The following is an 18975-nucleotide window of genomic DNA, read 5'->3' on the forward strand; positions in this document are numbered from 1 at the left end:
GTGCCCCACCTGCTGCTACAGTCACTCAAGCGACTTTACAGCAAATGGACACCCTCTCTCGGCACTCCATGCTCGCTATGTCACATGGCAACACCAACTTGGCGGCGGCCGCCAGTCTGGTCGAAGGTTCCCCCACGGACAGAGACCAGTGCATTTATAACTGTTTAATCGGTTTGAATGCAACCCTTGAGTACGTTGCCGGGGCTTCAGCCTTTCTTTCCGGCACGTGCCATTTCTTGAGGCGGCAAGCGTACCTTGCCGCCTCTGGGTTAGACGCCGCCAACCAAGAGGTGTTACTTTCGCAGCCTTGGTCTGCGCAGACCGTGTTTAATAATCAGATCCCTGGTGTTCTAAAAGAACAGCAGTCTGCTTTGTCTGGTTCAAGGCATTGATAAACGCAGTCAATCTCGTCGACGCCTGGCTCATGCTGGCGACCGACAACACGACGGTAGTGTCCTATGTGAACAAACTGGGGGGAACCCACAGTCACTCGCTACTCGATCTCACGTTCGAGTTTTACGCTCTGGTGGACAGTGTCCCATGCCAGGTACACGCCCGTCACATCCCAAGTGTGCGGAACGTACTGGCCGACGCTCTATCGAGGCCTCGGGATCCGAGCCCCACGGAGTAGTGTTTCAGTGGCTGTGAACGTTTTGGTCGTCCGATGGTCGACCTGTTCGCAACACGGTTCAACAATCAACTCCTGTTGTTTGTATCACCAGTCCCGGACCCGAGGGCCATCGATCACAATGCTCTCGCGTTAGACTGGACGGACATGGACGCTTATGCTTACCCGCCGACGGCGTTAATACCACTCATTCTAAGCCGGCTCTAAGGAGTTCGCTGTCGAATGTTACTGATCGCGCCCATGTGGCCGAACATATCGTGGTACCCCCGACTTGCTGGCCCAGGCCACGCAGTCGCTACTTCCACTGCCTGTGAGACCGGATCTGCTGATCCACCCTCACACCCGTCAGCTTCATCCAAACGCAGGGCAGTTCAATCTGCTCGCGTGGATGTTGTTATCGAGCGTCTGAGGAGTAAAGGTTTTTCTCGGCTGGTGTCTCGGGCATACATTAGTATGCATCGTGATTCTACCCAGAAGGGGTATAATGCACGTTGGACTATTTTCACGAAGTGGTGTTGTAAACATCACATTCATTCGCCAGATAAGGTATCTGTGCAGGATATTGCTCGTTTCATGTCTCACTTACGAGCGATCCGGAAACTCTCCGGGGGTTCCATTGCCAACTATGTCTCGTCCGTTGCTACAGTACGGGACGTTGCTGTGGGTACCAGTCTCTCAAAAGAGCTGGTGATTCAGGGTATTATCAAGGGTTTCAAACAGCAAGATCTAAAAAAGGGCCTGGGATCTCTCCTTAGTGTTGAAATCACTTACGGAGGCTCCGTATGAACCCTTGGGTAGTGCTTCGTTCCGGAATGTGACTTGGAAAACAGCATTTCTCTTCTCCTTTGCCACGGCGGCACGAGTGTCGGAAATACACGCACTCGATGTCACCAAAGTATGATTCGATAGGGGCGACGAAGGAGCGGTCCGCCTGGGCCTGCTCATGGGCTTCGTCGCTAAGAATCAGAAATTTGGCCAAACGGGGTTGTTACTGGCGTTCTGACTCTGTTTTTGCCAATCATTACCTCAGAAAGGTCTCTGATGAAGACGTGGAGGGTGTGCACCGTCTTGGGCCGCTGATCGCGGCACAAGTGGTCATCTAAGGGGTGTGCCCGGCGCAATTCCGAACTCCTCAGGCTTCAAACCTTGCACGGTGGTCAATCTGGGTCTACTCCAATGTTCCCACAGCCGTGGGTACGGGAGTGGGGGTCCCACAAGCCAGCGCGCTCATCCACAGGTGAGTGCGGCTTTCTGTGTGTTTCTTTATTTTGAATTGACAATTATGTACTTAATTGTCTGACGTGTATTGCAACCTTGTAATGCATGCTTTCAAATATTGAATTTAGGTCACGCGCCTATTACATATGCTTAAGTAGGCTTGTTCTTGGGATAAACGGTCCGAATGAAATTAATTTCCCTCTTTTCGACTGTTTAACCTGATCTAAGATTCAGCTCACACGGATACTGTGTTCTCATCCGCTGCGGCGATGAAATACCTATCCAGTGGGGCCGTTTGGAGTCACCAATCGTTTGTCAATAACGATTGAGCCTTACAGTATGCGCTTGACAGTGCTTTGGTATCCCTATATGGTAACGCCAAGCTGGGAGCATGCGAAACACGAGCAGTCAGGTTTCGGGTTGTAGGTGCTCCCAAACGCCTACTGTGGTAGTCAGCCTCGGTATAACAGTGGTAACGTATTACTTAATGTAATTTGTAGAATTTTCCTATTCGAGTATTCTATAAGTAATACGTTACCACAGGGCTGCTGCCCGCCCGTCCGTCCCCCGAGCACTTGCTCTCGCAAGAGACAAGAATGAAGGGCGTCACATGGCAGCTAGGTGGCTACGCACGTGCTGCATGAGGTCATTGAGATCTCTGTGGAAGATTTCGCTGTAAGAGCAGTTGTGGGGGACAACAGCCTCGGTATAACAGTGATAACGTATTACTTATAGAATATTCCGAATAGGAAAATTCTACAAAATTTCCTTTGAATTGGAATAGTTCTCAAACCAAGCACAAGTTGGTCCCGCAGCCTCTCAATTAAAGTAGCGCCAAACTAAGTCCCTTCAATGCAATCAAATATTGCACAACTGTTTCACTTTCAAATTGCATCCGTTAGTGAAATCTGTATCCTTCTGCAATGACTAGTGGTCTGGGCATGTAGTAATTCTGTAGGTGTGTCACTATGTAATCCAATCTGTGGTCTAACGGTCTCGCAGGCGAAAGTTAAGATTTTAGCACTCCATATGTCCTGCCACCGAGCATTGAAAGTAATCGTTCGTTTGTTCGGAATTTTGTTTGCGTCAAAAAACAGAATCACTCTTTTTGCATACGACGACCATTCTTCTTTATTTTCGTCAAATTGTCCAACTTCCCCGATGATGGGCCACACTATCAATTGCAAAACCCCACACTGCTAAATAAAACGACCAACTGTAAATTTCAACCTTGCACGTAATATTTCTGTACTTTGAAGTTTTATCCTCGTCGCCACTGTAGTGTATTTGTAAGACTGTACATCATGATCAGGTACTTGTCTGACCCGCACCTAGACTGGGAGGAACATCAAGCAACAAGATGTCTGAACTGAACAATGATGACAGGAACTTAGTCATGACGTCACTCCCAATGATGGGGCACGTTAAACTATTGCTGATGTATCTGTTGTCCCCACAGAGACATGGTTATACTATTGCTAATGTATCTGTTGTCCCCACAGACACAGTGTTAAACTATTGCTGATGTATCTATTGTCCCCACAGAGACAGTGTTAAACTATTGCTGATGTATCCATTGTCCCCACAGAGACAGTGTTATTCTATTGCTTATGTATCTGTTGTCTCCACAGAGACAGTGTTAAACTATTGCTGATGTATCCATTGTCCCCACAGAGACAGGGTTAAACTATTGCTGATGTATCTGTTGTCTCCACAGAGACAGAGTTATACTATTGCTGATGTATCTATTGTCCCCACAGAGACAGGGTTAAACTATTGCTGATGTATCTGTTGTCTCCACAGAGACAGTGTTAAACTGTTGCTGATGTATCTGTTGTCTCCACAGAGACAGTGTTAAACTATTGCTGAAGTATCTGTTGTTCCCACAGAGACAGAGTTAAACTATTGCTGATGTATCTGTTGTCCCCACAGAGACAGTGTTAAACTATTGCTGAAGTATCTATTGTCCCCACAGAGACAGAGTTAAACTATTGCTGATGTATCTATTGTCTCCACAAAGACAGTGTTATACTATTGCTGATGTATCCATTGTCCCCACAGAGACAGTGTTATACTATTGCTGATGTATCTATTGTCCCCACAGAGACAGTGTTAAACTATTGCTGAAGTATCTGTTGTCCCCGCAGTGACAGGGTTAAACTATTGCTGATGTATCTGTTGTCCTCACAGAGACAGGGTTAAACTATTGCTGATGTATCTGTTGTCCCCACAGAGACAGTGTTAAACTGTTGCTGATGTATCTATTGTCCCCACAGAGACAGTGTTAAACTATTGCTGAAGTATCTGTTGTCCCCGCAGTGACAGGGTTAAACTATTGCTGATGTATCTGTTGTCCTCACAGAGACAGGGTTAAACTATTGCTGATGTATCTGTTGTCCCCACAGAGACAGTGTTAAACTGTTGCTGATGTATCTATTGTCCCCACAGAGACAGTGTTAAACTATTGCTGATGTATCTATTGTCCCCACAGAGACAGTGTTAAACTATTGCTGATGTATCTGTTGTCCCCACAGAGACAGTGTTAAACTATTGCTGATGTATCTATTGTCCCCACAGAGACAGTGTTATACTATTGCTGATGTATCTATTGTCCCCACAGACAGGGTTAAACTATTGCTGATGTATCTGTTGTCCCCACAGAGACAGTGTTAAACTATTGCTGATGTATCTGTTGTCCCCACAGACAGTGTTATACTATTGCTGATGTATCTATTGTCCCCACAGAGACAGGGTTAAACTATTGCTGATGTGTCTGTTGTCCCCACAGAGACAGTGTTAAACTATTGCTGATGTATCCATTGTCCCCACAGAGACAGAGTTAAACTATTGCTGAAGTATCTGTTGTCCCCGCAGTGACAGGGTTAAACTATTGCTGATGTATCTATTGTCCCCACAGACAGGGTTAAACTATTGCTGATGTATCTGTTGTCCTCACAGAGACAGTGTTAAACTATTGCTGATGTATCCATTGTCCCCACAGAGACAGAGTTAAACTATTGCTGATGTATCCATTGTCCCCACAGAGACAGTGTTATACTATTGCTGAAGTATCTGTTGTCCCCGCAGTGACAGGGTTAAACTATTGCTGATGTATCTATTGTCCCCACAGACAGGGTTAAACTATTGCTGATGTATCTATTGTCCCCACAGAGACAGTGTTAAACTGTTGCTGATGTATCTATTGTCCCCACAGAGACAGAGTTATACTATTGCTGATGTATCTATTGTCCCCACAGAGACAGAGTTATACTATTGCTGATGTATCTGTTGTCCCCACAGAGACAGTGTTAAACTATTGCTGATGTATCTATTGTCCCCACAGAGACAGTGTTATACTATTGCTGATGTATCTATTGTCCCCACAGACAGGGTTAAACTATTGCTGATGTATCTGTTGTCCCCACAGAGACAGTGTTAAACTGTTGCTGATGTATCTGTTGTCCCCACAGACAGTGTTATACTATTGCTGATGTATCTATTGTCCCCACAGAGACAGGGTTAAACTATTGCTGATGTGTCTGTTGTCCCCACAGAGACAGTGTTAAACTATTGCTGATGTATCTATTGTCCCCACAGACAGGGTTAAACTATTGCTGATGTATCTGTTGTCCTCACAGAGACAGTGTTAAACTATTGCTGATGTATCCATTGTCCCCACAGAGACAGAGTTAAACTATTGCTGATGTATCCATTGTCCCCACAGAGACAGTGTTATACTATTGCTGAAGTATCTGTTGTCCCCGCAGTGACAGGGTTAAACTATTGCTGATGTATCTATTGTCCCCACAGACAGGGTTAAACTATTGCTGATGTATCTATTGTCCCCACAGAGACAGTGTTAAACTGTTGCTGATGTATCTATTGTCCCCACAGAGACAGAGTTATACTATTGCTGATGTATCTATTGTCCCCACAGAGACAGAGTTATACTATTGCTGATGTATCTATTGTCCCCACAGAGACAGGGTTAAACTATTGCTGATGTATCTATTGTCCCCACAGAGACAGAGTTATACTATTGCTGATGTATCTGTTGTCCCCGCAGTGACAGGGTTAAACTATTGCTGATGTATCTATTGTCCCCACAGAGACAGTGTTAAACTGTTGCTGATGTATCTATTGTCCCCACAGAGACAGAGTTATACTATTGCTGATGTATCTATTGTCCCCACAGAGACAGAGTTATACTATTGCTGATGTATCTATTGTCCCCACAGAGACAGGGTTAAACTATTGCTGATGTATCTATTGTCCCCACAGAGACAGGGTTAAACTGTTGCTGATGTATCTATTGTCCCCACAGAGACAGAGTTAAACTATTGCTGATGTATCTATTTTCTCCACAGAGACAGGGTTATATTGCTGATGTATCTGTTGTCCCCACAGAGAGACTAGGAGAGCTGGATGAGGCACCGCCCCTGGCCATCCTCCCCATCTACTCCCAGCTGCCGAGTGACCTGCAGGCCAAAATCTTCCAGAAAGCTCCTGACGGTGTCCGCAAGTGCGTCGTGGCAACCAACATTGCTGAAACTTCTCTGACAGGTGAGGAACTGCTTCCATTACGGATGAGGAGGCTGCTTGTTGTGAGACCAGATGAAGTCAGAGAGTGAATAAGTGAGTGAGTTGGGTTTAACGCCGCTTTTAACAATATTTCAGTTATATCACGGTGTGTCAGCTTAATGTGGGAGGAAAACCCAAAGAGATGTAGGTCTCAGAAGTTTACCACTTCGGTGAAACCCACAAGCATGTGTATGGTGCTGAAAACTTCATAGGTTTCTGGTGTGCCCGAGGGACGCAGCTCTGCTCAGCAAATCGCGTCGCCTTAGATGACTGGGCCACCCATGCCCAGAAGGAGCCAGAGAGTGACTGAGGAGACTGCTTGGTGTTGGACCAGAAGGAGCCAGAGAGTGACTGAGGAGGCTGCTTGGTGTGAGACCAGATGGAGCCAGAGAGTGACTGAGGAGACTGTTTGGTGTGGGACGAGAAGGAGCCAGAGAGTGACTGAGGAGACTGCTTGGTGTGGGACCAGAAGGCGTCGGAGAGTGAATGAGGAGACTATTTGGTGTGAGACCAGAAGGAGCCAGAGAGTGGATGAGGAGACTGCTTGGTGTGAGACCAGATGGAGCCAGAGAGTGACTGAGGAGACTGCTTGTTGTGAGACCAGATGGAGCCAGAGAGTGACTGAGGTGACTGCTTGTTGTGGAACCAGAAGGAGCCAGAGAGTAACTGAGGGGACTGCTTGGTGTGGGACCAGAAGGAGCCAGGGAGTGACTGAGGAGACTGCTTGGTGTGAGACCAGAAGGAGCCAAAGAGTGAATGAGGAGACTGCTTGGTGTGGGACCAGATTGAGCCAGAGAGTGGATGAGGAGACTGCTTGGTGTGAGACCAGAAGGAGCCAGAGAGTGAATGAGGAGACTGCTTGGTGTGAGACCAGATTGAGCCAGAGAGTGAATGAGGAGACTGCTTGGTGTGGGACCAGATTGAGCCAGAGAGTGAATGAGGAGACTGCTTGGTGTGAGACCAGATGGAGCCAGAGAGTGACTGAGGAGACTGCTTGTTGTGAGACCAGATGGAGCCAGAGAGTGACTGAGGAGACTGCTTGTTGTGGAACCAGAAGGAGTCAGAGAGTGATTGAGGGGACTGCTTGGTGTGGGACCAGAAGGAGCCAGAGAGTGACTGAGGAGACTGCTTGGTGTGAGACCAGAAGGAGCCAGAGAGTGACTGAGGAGACTGCTTGGTGTGGGACCAGATTGAGCCAGAGAGTGAATGAGGAGACTGCTTATTGTGGGACGAGAAGGAGCCAGAGAGTGGATGAGGAGACTGCTTGGTGTGAGACCAGAAGGCGTCGGAGAGTGAATGAGGAGACTATTTGGTGTGGGGCCAGAAGGAGCCAGAGAGTGACTGAGGAGACTGTTTGGTGTGGGACGAGAAGGAGCCAGAGAGTGACTGAGGAGACTGCTTGGTGTGGGACCAGAAGGCGTCGGAGAGTGAATGAGGAGACTATTTGGTGTGAGACCAGAAGGAGCCAGAGAGTGGATGAGGAGACTGCTTGGTGTGAGACCAGATGGAGCCAGAGAGTGACTGAGGAGACTGCTTGTTGTGAGACCAGATGGAGCCAGAGAGTGACTGAGGTGACTGCTTGTTGTGGAACCAGAAGGAGCCAGAGAGTAACTGAGGGGACTGCTTGGTGTGGGACCAGAAGGAGCCAGGGAGTGACTGAGGAGACTGCTTGGTGTGAGACCAGAAGGAGCCAAAGAGTGAATGAGGAGACTGCTTGTTGTGGGACCAGATTGAGCCAGAGAGTGGATGAGGAGACTGCTTGATGTGAGACCAGAAGGAGCCAGAGAGTGAATGAGGAGACTGCTTGGTGTGAGACCAGATTGAGCCAGAGAGTGGATGAGGAGACTGCTTGGTGTGAGACCAGAAGGCGTCGGAGAGTGAATGAGGAGACTATTTGGTGTGGGGCCAGAAGGAGCCAGAGAGTGGATGAGGAGACTGCTTGGTGTGAGACCAGAAGGAGCCAGAGAGTGACTGAGGAGACTGCTTGGTGTGAGACCAGAAGGAGCCAGAGAGTGAATGAGGAGACTGCTTGGTGTGGGACCAGATTGAGCCAGAGAGTGACTGAGGAGACTGCTTATTGTGGCACCAGAAGGAGCCAGAGAGTGGATGAGGAGACTGCTTGGTGTGAGACCAGAAGGCGTCGGAGAGTGAATGAGGAGACTATTTGGTGTGGGGCCAGAAGGAGCCAGAGAGTGAATGAGGAGACTGCTTATTGTGGAACCAGAAGGAGCCAGAGAGTGAATGAGGGGTCTGCTTGGTGTGAGACCAGATGAAGCCAGAAAGTGACTGAGGAGACTGCTTATTGTGAGACCAGAAGGAGCCAGAGAGTGACTGAGGAGACTGCTTGTTGTGAGACCAGAAGGAGCCAGAGAGTGACTGAGGAGACTGCTTGTTGTGAGACCAGAAGGAGCCAGAGAGTGAATGAGGGGTCTGCTTGGTGTGAGACCAGATGAAGCCAGAAAGTGAATGAGGAGACTGCTTGGTGTGGGACCAGATGGAGCCAGAGAGTGACTGAGGAGACTGCTTGGTGTGGGACCAGAAGGAGCCAGAGAGTGAATGAGAAGACTGCTTGTTATGAGACCAGAAGGAGCCAGAGAGTGACTGAGGAGACTGCTTGTTGTGAGACCAGAAGGAGCCAGAGAGTGACTGAGGAGACTGCTTGTTGTGAGACCAGAAGGAGCCAGAGAGTGACTGAGGAGACTGCTTGTTGTGAGACCAGAAGGAGCCAGAGAGTGAATGAGGGGACTGCTTGGTGTGAGACCAGATGGAGCCAGAAAGTGAATGAGGAGACTGCTTGGTGTGGGACCAGATGGAGCCAGAGAGTGACTGAGGAGACTGCTTGGTGTGGGACCAGAAGGAGCCAGAGAGTGGATGAGGGGACTGCTTGGTGTGGGGCCAGAAGGAGCCAGAGAGTGGATGAGGAGACTGCTTGGTGTGGAACCAGAAGGAGCCAGAGAGTGGATGAGGAGACTGCTTGGTGTGAGACCAGAAGGCGTCGGAGAGTGTTTGAGGATACTGCTTGGTGTGAGACCAGAAGGAGCCAGAGAGTGAATGAGGGGACTGCTTGGTGTGGAACCAGAAGGAGCCAGAGAGTGACTGAGGAGACTGCTGTAGAACGTTGCGTCCTGTACCTGGAACTGACTATACCTTCTATATCTCCATATCTGGTATTTACTGTACATGATGTACTGTTTCAATCTGTTTCAGTTGATGGTATTATGTTTGTCATTGATGCCGGCTACTGCAAGTTGAAAGTCTTTAATCCGAAGATTGGAATGGATGCTCTGCAGATCTTCCCCATCAGCCAGGTGAGACCGAGACCGACACCGGGGACAGAATATTGCTGTTTATTTGTTTACCTATGGAAAGCCCAAGTGAGCTGATGTGAAGGCTTGTGGCAGTGGCACTTTCGGTTATTACATTATGCAATGTCTTCCACCATGTTCATTGGTCCAGAAGCGATCACGTGTCAGTGGACAGAAATGTATATTTACTCCAAGTCAAGTCTTATTGCTGTATTGAATTGAGTTACTAAAAATAGAAAAAGGAAATACTGGGAAGTGGTACTTCCCAAACGTAAGCCAGTCAGATGTCTCCAGTGATGACACCTGGCAGGCAGACCAAACCAGTATATTGCCATCAGACATTTCTTAGCAGTTAGTGAAACAGGACTTATTCAGGACGTTTGGAACATGAGCATCACCAGTTATTATCCCCCGCCACGAAGTCCTTCCGTCCTTCCATCCATCCGTCCCTCCGTCCGTCCGTCCGTCTGTCCATCCATCACATTTCGTTTCCGGAGCAGAACACAAAAACCATGAGAGATATCTTAACCAAACTTGGCACATAGATAGGTCTAGAGGTGAACTGGTGCCTTTTATTTTTTTTTAAACATAATTTTTTGAGTTTCCACGGCAACTACTTTGACTTAGACTGAAAATGGCTGTATTCCTCGTTTCCGGAGCAGTATTGAATACGTTTCCTTTCTTGTTGGTAAGTTGTGCATTGCTTGAGTGTATGTTCCTCCAAAAGTGTCATGGACAGGGTTGTTGCATTCCATGACTAACTTCATACAGAAACTTCAGGATCTCTCAGATGATTGGTGCTGTACTTCTCAATTCAATTCTTTATTCATGTACATGTGTAGGCCAGCGGCCCATGGTACAATATCCGGTCCATCATTAACATTTATAGGCTTAGTGTTTGGAGTCTAACATTCTTAGCATGGTATATAAAAGTTGCAACATTTCTAATTACAGTTTCATTGTTTACCGCCATAAGCATATTGAATTTAGCAAGAGTAGGATGTACAAAATACTTCTGTGGTAAATACTGAAGACGAAGTTCATCATAAGCGTTACAAATTAATAAAAAATGATATTCATTCTCGACATATCTTTGGTTGCAACTATTGCACAATCTCTGCTCTCGTGGAGTATTAACGTATCTACCAGTCTCAATATGGAGAGTGTGGGAGCTACAGCGAAACTGGGCTAGTGCAACACGAAATTTGTTGATAGTGATAGCAGACAAATACAACTCTAGACTAAATGAATTTTTGAAAAGTGTATAATGGAACATTTTAAACCTATTTGCTAAAGACAAATGCCAGTCCTGTTCGTAAGCAAATTTTAACTTCTCAGTATACCTCATGGCGACCCCTGCTCTCATTGATCTCTAAGTAAAGTAAGAACTCCCTTACTTCTCTGATTATTGTTTAAGTAATAACACAACTCATTATAAATACAACAGTGTAACTGATCTTAAACCCACTCAACTGTATAAACACCTCCTATCCAGTATATATTCTTGAAAATCCTAAAGGTAATGGTATTGAAGAGCTTGATGATAAAATAGCTGCCATTAAGTCCAAACATGATAGTGACATAGACCTACTCCTATTTGGGGATTTGAACGCTCGAGTTGCTCAGCAGGATGATTTTATTATTGAAAGTGAAGAAGATGTAGATTTGCTGAATCTAGGGGAAATGTATAGCTCTGATGTATTCTGTATGCCTAGAACTTCTCAGGATGAAAAAATAAATAAGTTTGGTTTATCACTTCTTTACATCTGTAAACTTTGGGGTATCCATATAGTTAATGGAAGAAAGCTTGGGGACAGTGAGGGGTGTTTTACGTTTATCGGCTTTAATGGAATGAGCTTGATAGACTATTTTATAGCATCAACTACTATATTTGATCATATTACCAACATGTTTGTGCATAGTCGTACAGAGAGTGATCACTTACCAATATCATGCCATTTTAGTTATTGTCCAAATCCAATCCCTCAGTATCCCAAAGATAACGTACACACAACAAGTATCCCAAGATATATTTGGGAAGAAGGTGGAAAACAACAATTTAACGCCAATTTCTCTTCGGATAAAGTACAATCAATTATTCAGAAATTCTCTAACTTAGTAAATGAGAACATAGATGAAGCTGCAGATGAATTAACAAATCTATTTTATGTTGCAGGATCTCATTTTGAGAAAGTAAGGAAAGTACAATCAGATGCATTTCAGGTTCATAATCAACCTCAGTGGTTCGATAATGAATGTAATGTATTAAAGAAGTTGAAATACAACCGTTTGCACCTTCTCCGAACAACAAAAAGTCCCCTAAATTTGAGGTTGTACCTTGAGTCTAAAAGAAATTTTAGAAAATTATGTCATGAAAAACAAGAGTGTTTTAAGCAAAAAACGATTGAGTCCATAAATTCTGCCCTACTAAATAAAAACTGCCAAACTTTCTGGAGTAGTGTTAAAAGTTTATTACAGTACCGCAGTCGAAAATCTGGGGTGCCACCGTCTGTATGGGTTACTTACTTTCATGAACTTTTAAATCCTGAACAAGTTTCTGATAATGAGTTTGATAAATCTGTGGCAGATTTTATCAGACATCATGATCCTCTGAATTGTGAGAAATGTAACGATACTGAGGTGCTTTCAGATATGATAACAGATGAGGAAATAAAACAAGTATTGAAAACTTTAAAATTAGGTAAGGCGCCTGGATCGGATGGAATACCACCCGAGTTTTATAAATATTGCATGAATATCGTCCCATACTTAAATATACTTTTCAATGCCATTTTAAAGACAGGGACTTTCCCTTGTGCCTGGAATATTGGCCTTATAATTCCTTTGTATAAATCTGGTGAGTCAACAAATCCTAACAATTATAGAGGAATATCCCTCCTAAATGTAATGGGTAAAATATTTACTTCTGTTGTTGAACATAGACTTAGATACTGGGCTGAAATCAATGAGATGTTATCGGAATCCCAAGCTGGATTTAGAGAGGATCATTCAACAACTGATAATATTTTTGTTTTGCAGGCGTTGTGTCAAAAGTATTTAAGAAAACCAAAACATCGCTTTTATGCCGCCTTTATAGATTTTAGAAAGGCGTTCGATTTTGTTGATAGAAAGAAACTATTGTTTGTACTTCTCCAAAAAGGCGTTCATGGTAAAATGTATAAAGTTATTGAAAATATGTATAAAAATGTTTGTGCATGTGTGAAGATAAGTAATAGCAGATCGGATGTTTTTAACACCTCTTGTGGTGTAAGACAGGGCTGTATGTTGAGCCCATTATTGTTTATCCTCTTTATTAATCAATTAGTGTCTGAAATTGAGGCAAGTGAATGCCGGGGCATTTTTGTAAATGAAGTTATTGAAACAATTAAGCTGCTGCTCTTTGCAGATGATGTTGTCCTACTTGCAGACTCCGTGATAGAATTGCAAAGAAAATTAGATATATTAGAATTATTTTGCAATAAATGGGCAATGGAGGTAAATATGGAAAAATCAAATATTATTGTTTTCAGAAACGGGGGGTATCTAAAAAAAGTGGAAAAATGGTTTCATAAATCTATGGAAATGCAAGCAACTTCACATTATAAATACCTGGGCATTATATTTTCTTCCAGGTTAATCTGGTCTAAAGCTTGTGAGACTATTTCATTACAAGCTAGAAAGTCATGTTTTCCGTTATTTCAACTTATGAAAACTTATCCAGATATATCTTTGAAGACAATTGTTGCTTTGTTTGATTCAAAAATTGCACCCATTCTATATTATGGCAGTGAAATTTGGGGATATACATACAGAGGATCTATAGAAAGAGTACAAAGTTTATATTTTAAAAGATTTTTGAAACTGGGAAAACAAGCGTCTTCAAGTGCCGTTTTGGGCGAAGTTGGCCGTTATAACCTATGTATAAATTATTTTAGCAGGTGTCTAAAATATTGGTGTAGACTTATTCGTATGAATCCGAAGCGTTACCCCTATGCCTGTTATAAAATGTTACAGTCACACGATGCGATTGGGGCTTTGAACTGGGTTTCACATGTCAGGATGTTGTTATTTCAAACAGGTTTTGGTTATGTCTGGATTGCTCAGGATTGTGGAAACACGAAGGGTTTCATAACTATGTTTAAACAGAGATGTGTAGATATGGAGATACAGAAATGGTTTCAAAAGATTACCAGCTCACATTTCCTGTCACATTATAATTCATACAAGTCATTACTAGCGCCAGAGATGTATATCACGTCGGGTGTTTTAGATAAAGACTTGATCTGTGTATTAGCTAAGTTCCGCACTCTTTCGCATAGTTTGAAAATACAAAAACTGCGTTATAGTAAAAATAATGCGAAAACAAATGTTGATCAGCTGATGCTATACTGTGACCAGTGTGATGAATTAGTTGTAGAGGACGAGTACCATTTTGTACTAGTCTGTTCATACTATAAGCAAAGTAGAAACACATTTATTCCACAGTATTACCATAAACATCATTCTCGTCAAAAATTAATTGAACTAATGTCCTCTACAACACATTCAACAATCAAAGGTCTTGCTTTGTACCTAAAGAGAAATTTGAAAAACACAAGAAACAAACAAACATAATTATGTAGTATGTATTACGTCACATATTATGGAAACATTGTAAATCAACTGTGTGAGATCCACAAATAAGTTAGATATAAATGTATTGTACTCTGGGCCACGAGGCCTCCAATACTGAAATAAAGAATCTTGAATCTTGAATATATTCTTGTCAACCATACACTGTACTTCAGTTGCTTGATAACGGTGTTAGAATCTGCACCAAAACCATTGCTCCTAATTGTAATAAAGAAGTTGTTCGTCCATATGTCTCATTCTTACTCATTACAAATACAGTTACGTATTCTATCATAAACTGCAGATGGCAAAACAGCACCAGTAATAATTTTTTTTAGTACTGCAATTAGGCCATTTTTTTAAAAAGGCCCAGTGAACATAGTTCACAGGAGCTAATGCATTGCACACAACCGGATATGTCGTATTGGCGGGGGATATGAGTATTTCATGCTTGTTCTTCATTAAGACTAGACTTGATTCATTACACACAACCGGACATGTCATATTGGCGGAGGATGTGAGTATTTAATGCTTGTTCTTCATTAAGACTAGACTTGATTCATTACACACAACCGGACATGTCATATTGGCGGAGGATGTGAGTATTTAATGCTTGTTCTTCATTAAGACTAGACTTGATTCATTACACACAACCGGACATGTCATATTGGCGGAGGATGTGAGTATTTAATGCTTGTTCTTCATTAAGACTAGACTTGATTCATTGCACACAACCGGACATGTCATATTGGCGGGGGATACGAGTATTTCATGCTTGTTCTTCATTAAGACTAGACTTGATTCATTGCACACAACCGGACATGTCATATTGGCGGGGGATACGAGTATTTCATGCTTGTTCTTCATTAAGACTAGACTTGATTCATTGCACACAACCGGACATGTCATATTGGCGGGGGATACGAGTATGTAATGCTTGTTCTTCATTAAGACTAGACTTGATTCATTGCACACAACCGGACATGTCATATTGGCGGGGGATACAAGTATGTAATGCTTGTTCTTCATTAAGACTAGACTTGATTCATTGCACACAACCGGACATCTCATATTGGCGGGGGATACAAGTATTTCATGCTTGTTCTTCATTAAGACTAGACTTGATTCATTGCACACAACCGGACATCTCATATTGGCGGGGGATACGAGTATGTAATGCTTGTTCTTCATTAGACTAGACTTGATTCATTGCACACAACCGGACATGTCATATTGGCGGGGGATACGAGTATGTAATGCTTGTTCTTCATTAAGACTAGACTTGATTCATTGCACACAACCGGACATGTCATATTGGCGGGGGATACAAGTATGTAATGCTTGTTCTTCATTAACACTAGACTTGATTCATTACACACAACCGGACATGTCATATTGGCGGGGGATATAAGTATTTCATGCTTGTTCTTCATTAAGACTAGACTTGATTCATTGCACACAACCGGATATGTCATATTGGCGGGGGATATAAGTATTTCATGCTTGTTGAAATTAAGACTAGACTTGATTCATTGCACACAACCGGACATGTCATATTGGCGGGGGATATGAGTATTTCATGCTTGTTCTTCATTAAGACTAGACTTGATTCATTGCACACAACCGGACATGTCATATTGGCGGGAGATATGAGTATTTCATGCTTGTTTTTCATTAAGACTAGACTTGATTCATTACACACAGCCGGACATGTCATATTGGCAGGGGATGTGAGTATTTCATGCTTGTTCTTCATTAAGACTAGACTTGATTCATTGCACACAACCGGATATGTCATATTGGCGGGGGATATGAGTATTTCATGCTTGTTCTTCATTAAGACTAGACTTGATTCATTACACACAACCGGACATGTCATATTGGCGGAGGATGTGAGTATTTAATGCTTGTTCTTCATTAAGACTAGACTTGATTCATTACACACAACCGGACATGTCATATTGGCGGAGGATGTGAGTATTTAATGCTTGTTCTTCATTAAGACTAGACTTGATTCATTGCACACAACCGGACATGTCATATTGGCGGGGGATACGAGTATGTAATGCTTGTTCTTCATTAAGACTAGACTTGATTCATTGCACACAACCGGACATGTCATATTGGCGGGGGATACGAGTATTTCATGCTTGTTCTTCATTAAGACTAGACTTGATTCATTGCACACAACCGGACATGTCATATTGGCGGGGGATACGAGTATGTAATGCTTGTTCTTCATTAAGACTAGACTTGATTCATTGCACACAACCGGACATGTCATATTGGCGGGGGATACAAGTATGTAATGCTTGTTCTTCATTAAGACTAGACTTGATTCATTACACACAACCGGACATGTCATATTGGCGGGGGATATAAGTATTTCATGCTTGTTGAAATTAAGACTAGACTTGATTCATTGCACACAACCGGACATGTCATATTGGCGGGGGATATGAGTATTTCATGCTTGTTCTTCATTAAGACTAGACTTGATTCATTGCACACAACCGGACATGTCATATTGGCGGGGGATATGAGTATTTCATGCTTGTTTTTCATTAAGACTAGACTTGATTCATTACACACAACCGGACATGTCATATTGGCGGAGGATGTGAGTATTTAATGCTTGTTCTTCATTAAGACTAGACTTGATTCATTGCACACAACCGGACATGTCATATTGGCAGGGGATGTGAGTATTTCATGCTTGCTCTTCATTAAGACTAGACTTGATTCATTGCACACAACCGGACATGTCATATTGGCAGGGGATGTGAGTATTTCATGCTTGTTCTTCATTAAGACTAGACTTGATTCATTGCACACAACCGGACATGTCATATTGGCGGGGGATGTGAGTATTTCATGCTTGTTTTCATGCATCTGCTGTACAAAGGTCGTTGACATTTGATAATGTCATCCCGCACGATCCTATTTATGTCTTTTGCCACATGTCATGAGAAGGCCAAAGGTAAAGGTCACTAAAACAATTTTTACTTGTCAAGAAGTGTGCCTTTGTTATTTAGCAGTATCTAAAGTTGATGCATTGGACTGAGTGTTAGTTGACCTTGAGTTAGGGACTGACCTTTAGTTAGAGACTGTGTGCCTTTGTTGTTTAGCAGTATCTACAGTTGATGCATTGGACTGTGTGCATGGTGGTTTGTTTTGTGGACTTGGTTTGTAATGGTGTGATTTGTACTTGCAGGCCAACGCAAACCAGAGATCAGGTAGAGCCGGAAGAACGGGGCCAGGGTAAGACTTGGTGTGTGAGTGAGTGAGTGAGTGAGAGTGAGTGAGTGAGTGAGGGTGTGAGAGTGAGTGAGTGATTGAGGGTGTGAGAGTGAGTGAGTGAGTGAGGGTGTGAGAGCGAGTGAGTGAGGGTGTGAGAGTGAGTGAGTCAGTGAGTGAGAGTTAGCGAGTGAGTGAGTGAGTGAAAGTGAGCGTGTGAGGGTATGAGAGTGAGTGAGTAAGTGAGTGAGTGTGTGCGGGTATGAAAGTGAGTGAGTGAGTGAGGGTGTGAGAGTGAGTGAGTGAGTGAAAGTGACCTTTACTTAGAGTGAAAGTGAGCGTGTGAGGGTATGTGAGTGAGTGAGTGAATGTGTGAGTGAATGTGTGAGTGAGTATGAGAGTGAGTGAGGGTGTGAGAGTGAGTGAGTGAGAATGAGTGTGAGAGTATGAAAGTGAGTGTGACAGTGAGTGAGTGAGGGTGTGAGTGAGAGTATGAGAGTGAGTGAGTGAGGGTGTGAGAGTGAGTGAGTGTGAGAGTATGAGAGTGAGTGAGAGTGAGTGAATGAGGGTGTGAGAGTGAGTGAGGGTGTGAGTGAGTGAGGGTGTGAGAGTGAGTGAGGGTGTGAGTGAGTGAGGGTGTGAGAGTGAGTGAGTGAGGGCGTGAGTGAGTGTGAGAGTATGAAAGTGAGTGAGATTGAGTGAGTGAGGGTGTGAGAGTGAGTGAGTGAGTGAGTGAGAGTGAGTGAATGAGGGTGTGAGAGTGAGTGAGGGTGTGAGTGAGTGAGGGTGTGAGAGTGAGTGAGTGAGGGCGTGAGTGTGAGAGTATGAAAGTGAGTGAGATTGAGTGAGTGAGGGTGTGAGAGTGAGTGAGTGTGAGAGTATGAGAGTGAGTGTGTGAGAGTGAGTATGAGAGTGAGGGTGTGAGAGTGAGAGAGTGAGTGAGTGAGTGAGTGTGAGAGTATGAGAGTGAGTGTGAGAGTATGAGTATGAGTGAGTGAGAGTGAGTGTGAGAGTGAGTGAGTGAGTGTGAGAGTATGAGAGTGAGAGTGAGTGTGTGAGTGAGGGTGTGAGATTGAGTGTGAGTATGAGTGTGAGTATGAGAGTGAGTTTGAGAGTGATCGAGTGTTAGAGTGAGTGAGTGAGTGAGTGAGGGTGTGAGAGTGAGTGAGTGTGAGGGTGTGAGTTAGTGTGAGAGTGAGTGTGAGTGAGGGAGTGAGTGAGAGTGAGTGAGTGAGTGTGAGAGTGTGTGAGTGAGGGTGTGAGAGTGAGTGAGAGTAAGTGTGAGAGTATGAGAGTGAGGGTGTGAGAGTGAGTATAAGAGTGAGTATGAGAGTGAGTGTGAGAGTGAGTATGTGAGTGAGGGTGTGAGAGTATGAGAGTGAGTGTGAGAGTGAG

The 18975-nt window shown here is 43.9% G+C and overlaps 1 protein-coding gene across 1 annotated transcript in view; it reads left to right on the plus strand.

Annotated features, from left to right (window-relative positions):
- Positions 1 to 18975, plus strand: part of LOC139454590 (pre-mRNA-splicing factor ATP-dependent RNA helicase PRP16-like) — a 142746-nt gene that overhangs the window by 45575 nt on the left and 78196 nt on the right. The window contains exons 15-17 of the mRNA XM_071236400.1: positions 6254 to 6409; positions 9635 to 9735; positions 17558 to 17604. Coding sequence (XP_071092501.1) covers positions 6254 to 6409; positions 9635 to 9735; positions 17558 to 17604 — 304 coding nt within the window. The remainder of the gene's footprint in view (positions 1 to 6253; positions 6410 to 9634; positions 9736 to 17557; positions 17605 to 18975) is intronic.

This window comes from Haliotis cracherodii, unplaced genomic scaffold (genome assembly GCF_022045235.1).
Source record: "Haliotis cracherodii isolate W230 unplaced genomic scaffold, xgHalCrac1.p SCAF_10, whole genome shotgun sequence".
Lineage (NCBI taxonomy): Eukaryota > Metazoa > Mollusca > Gastropoda > Lepetellida > Haliotidae > Haliotis > Haliotis cracherodii.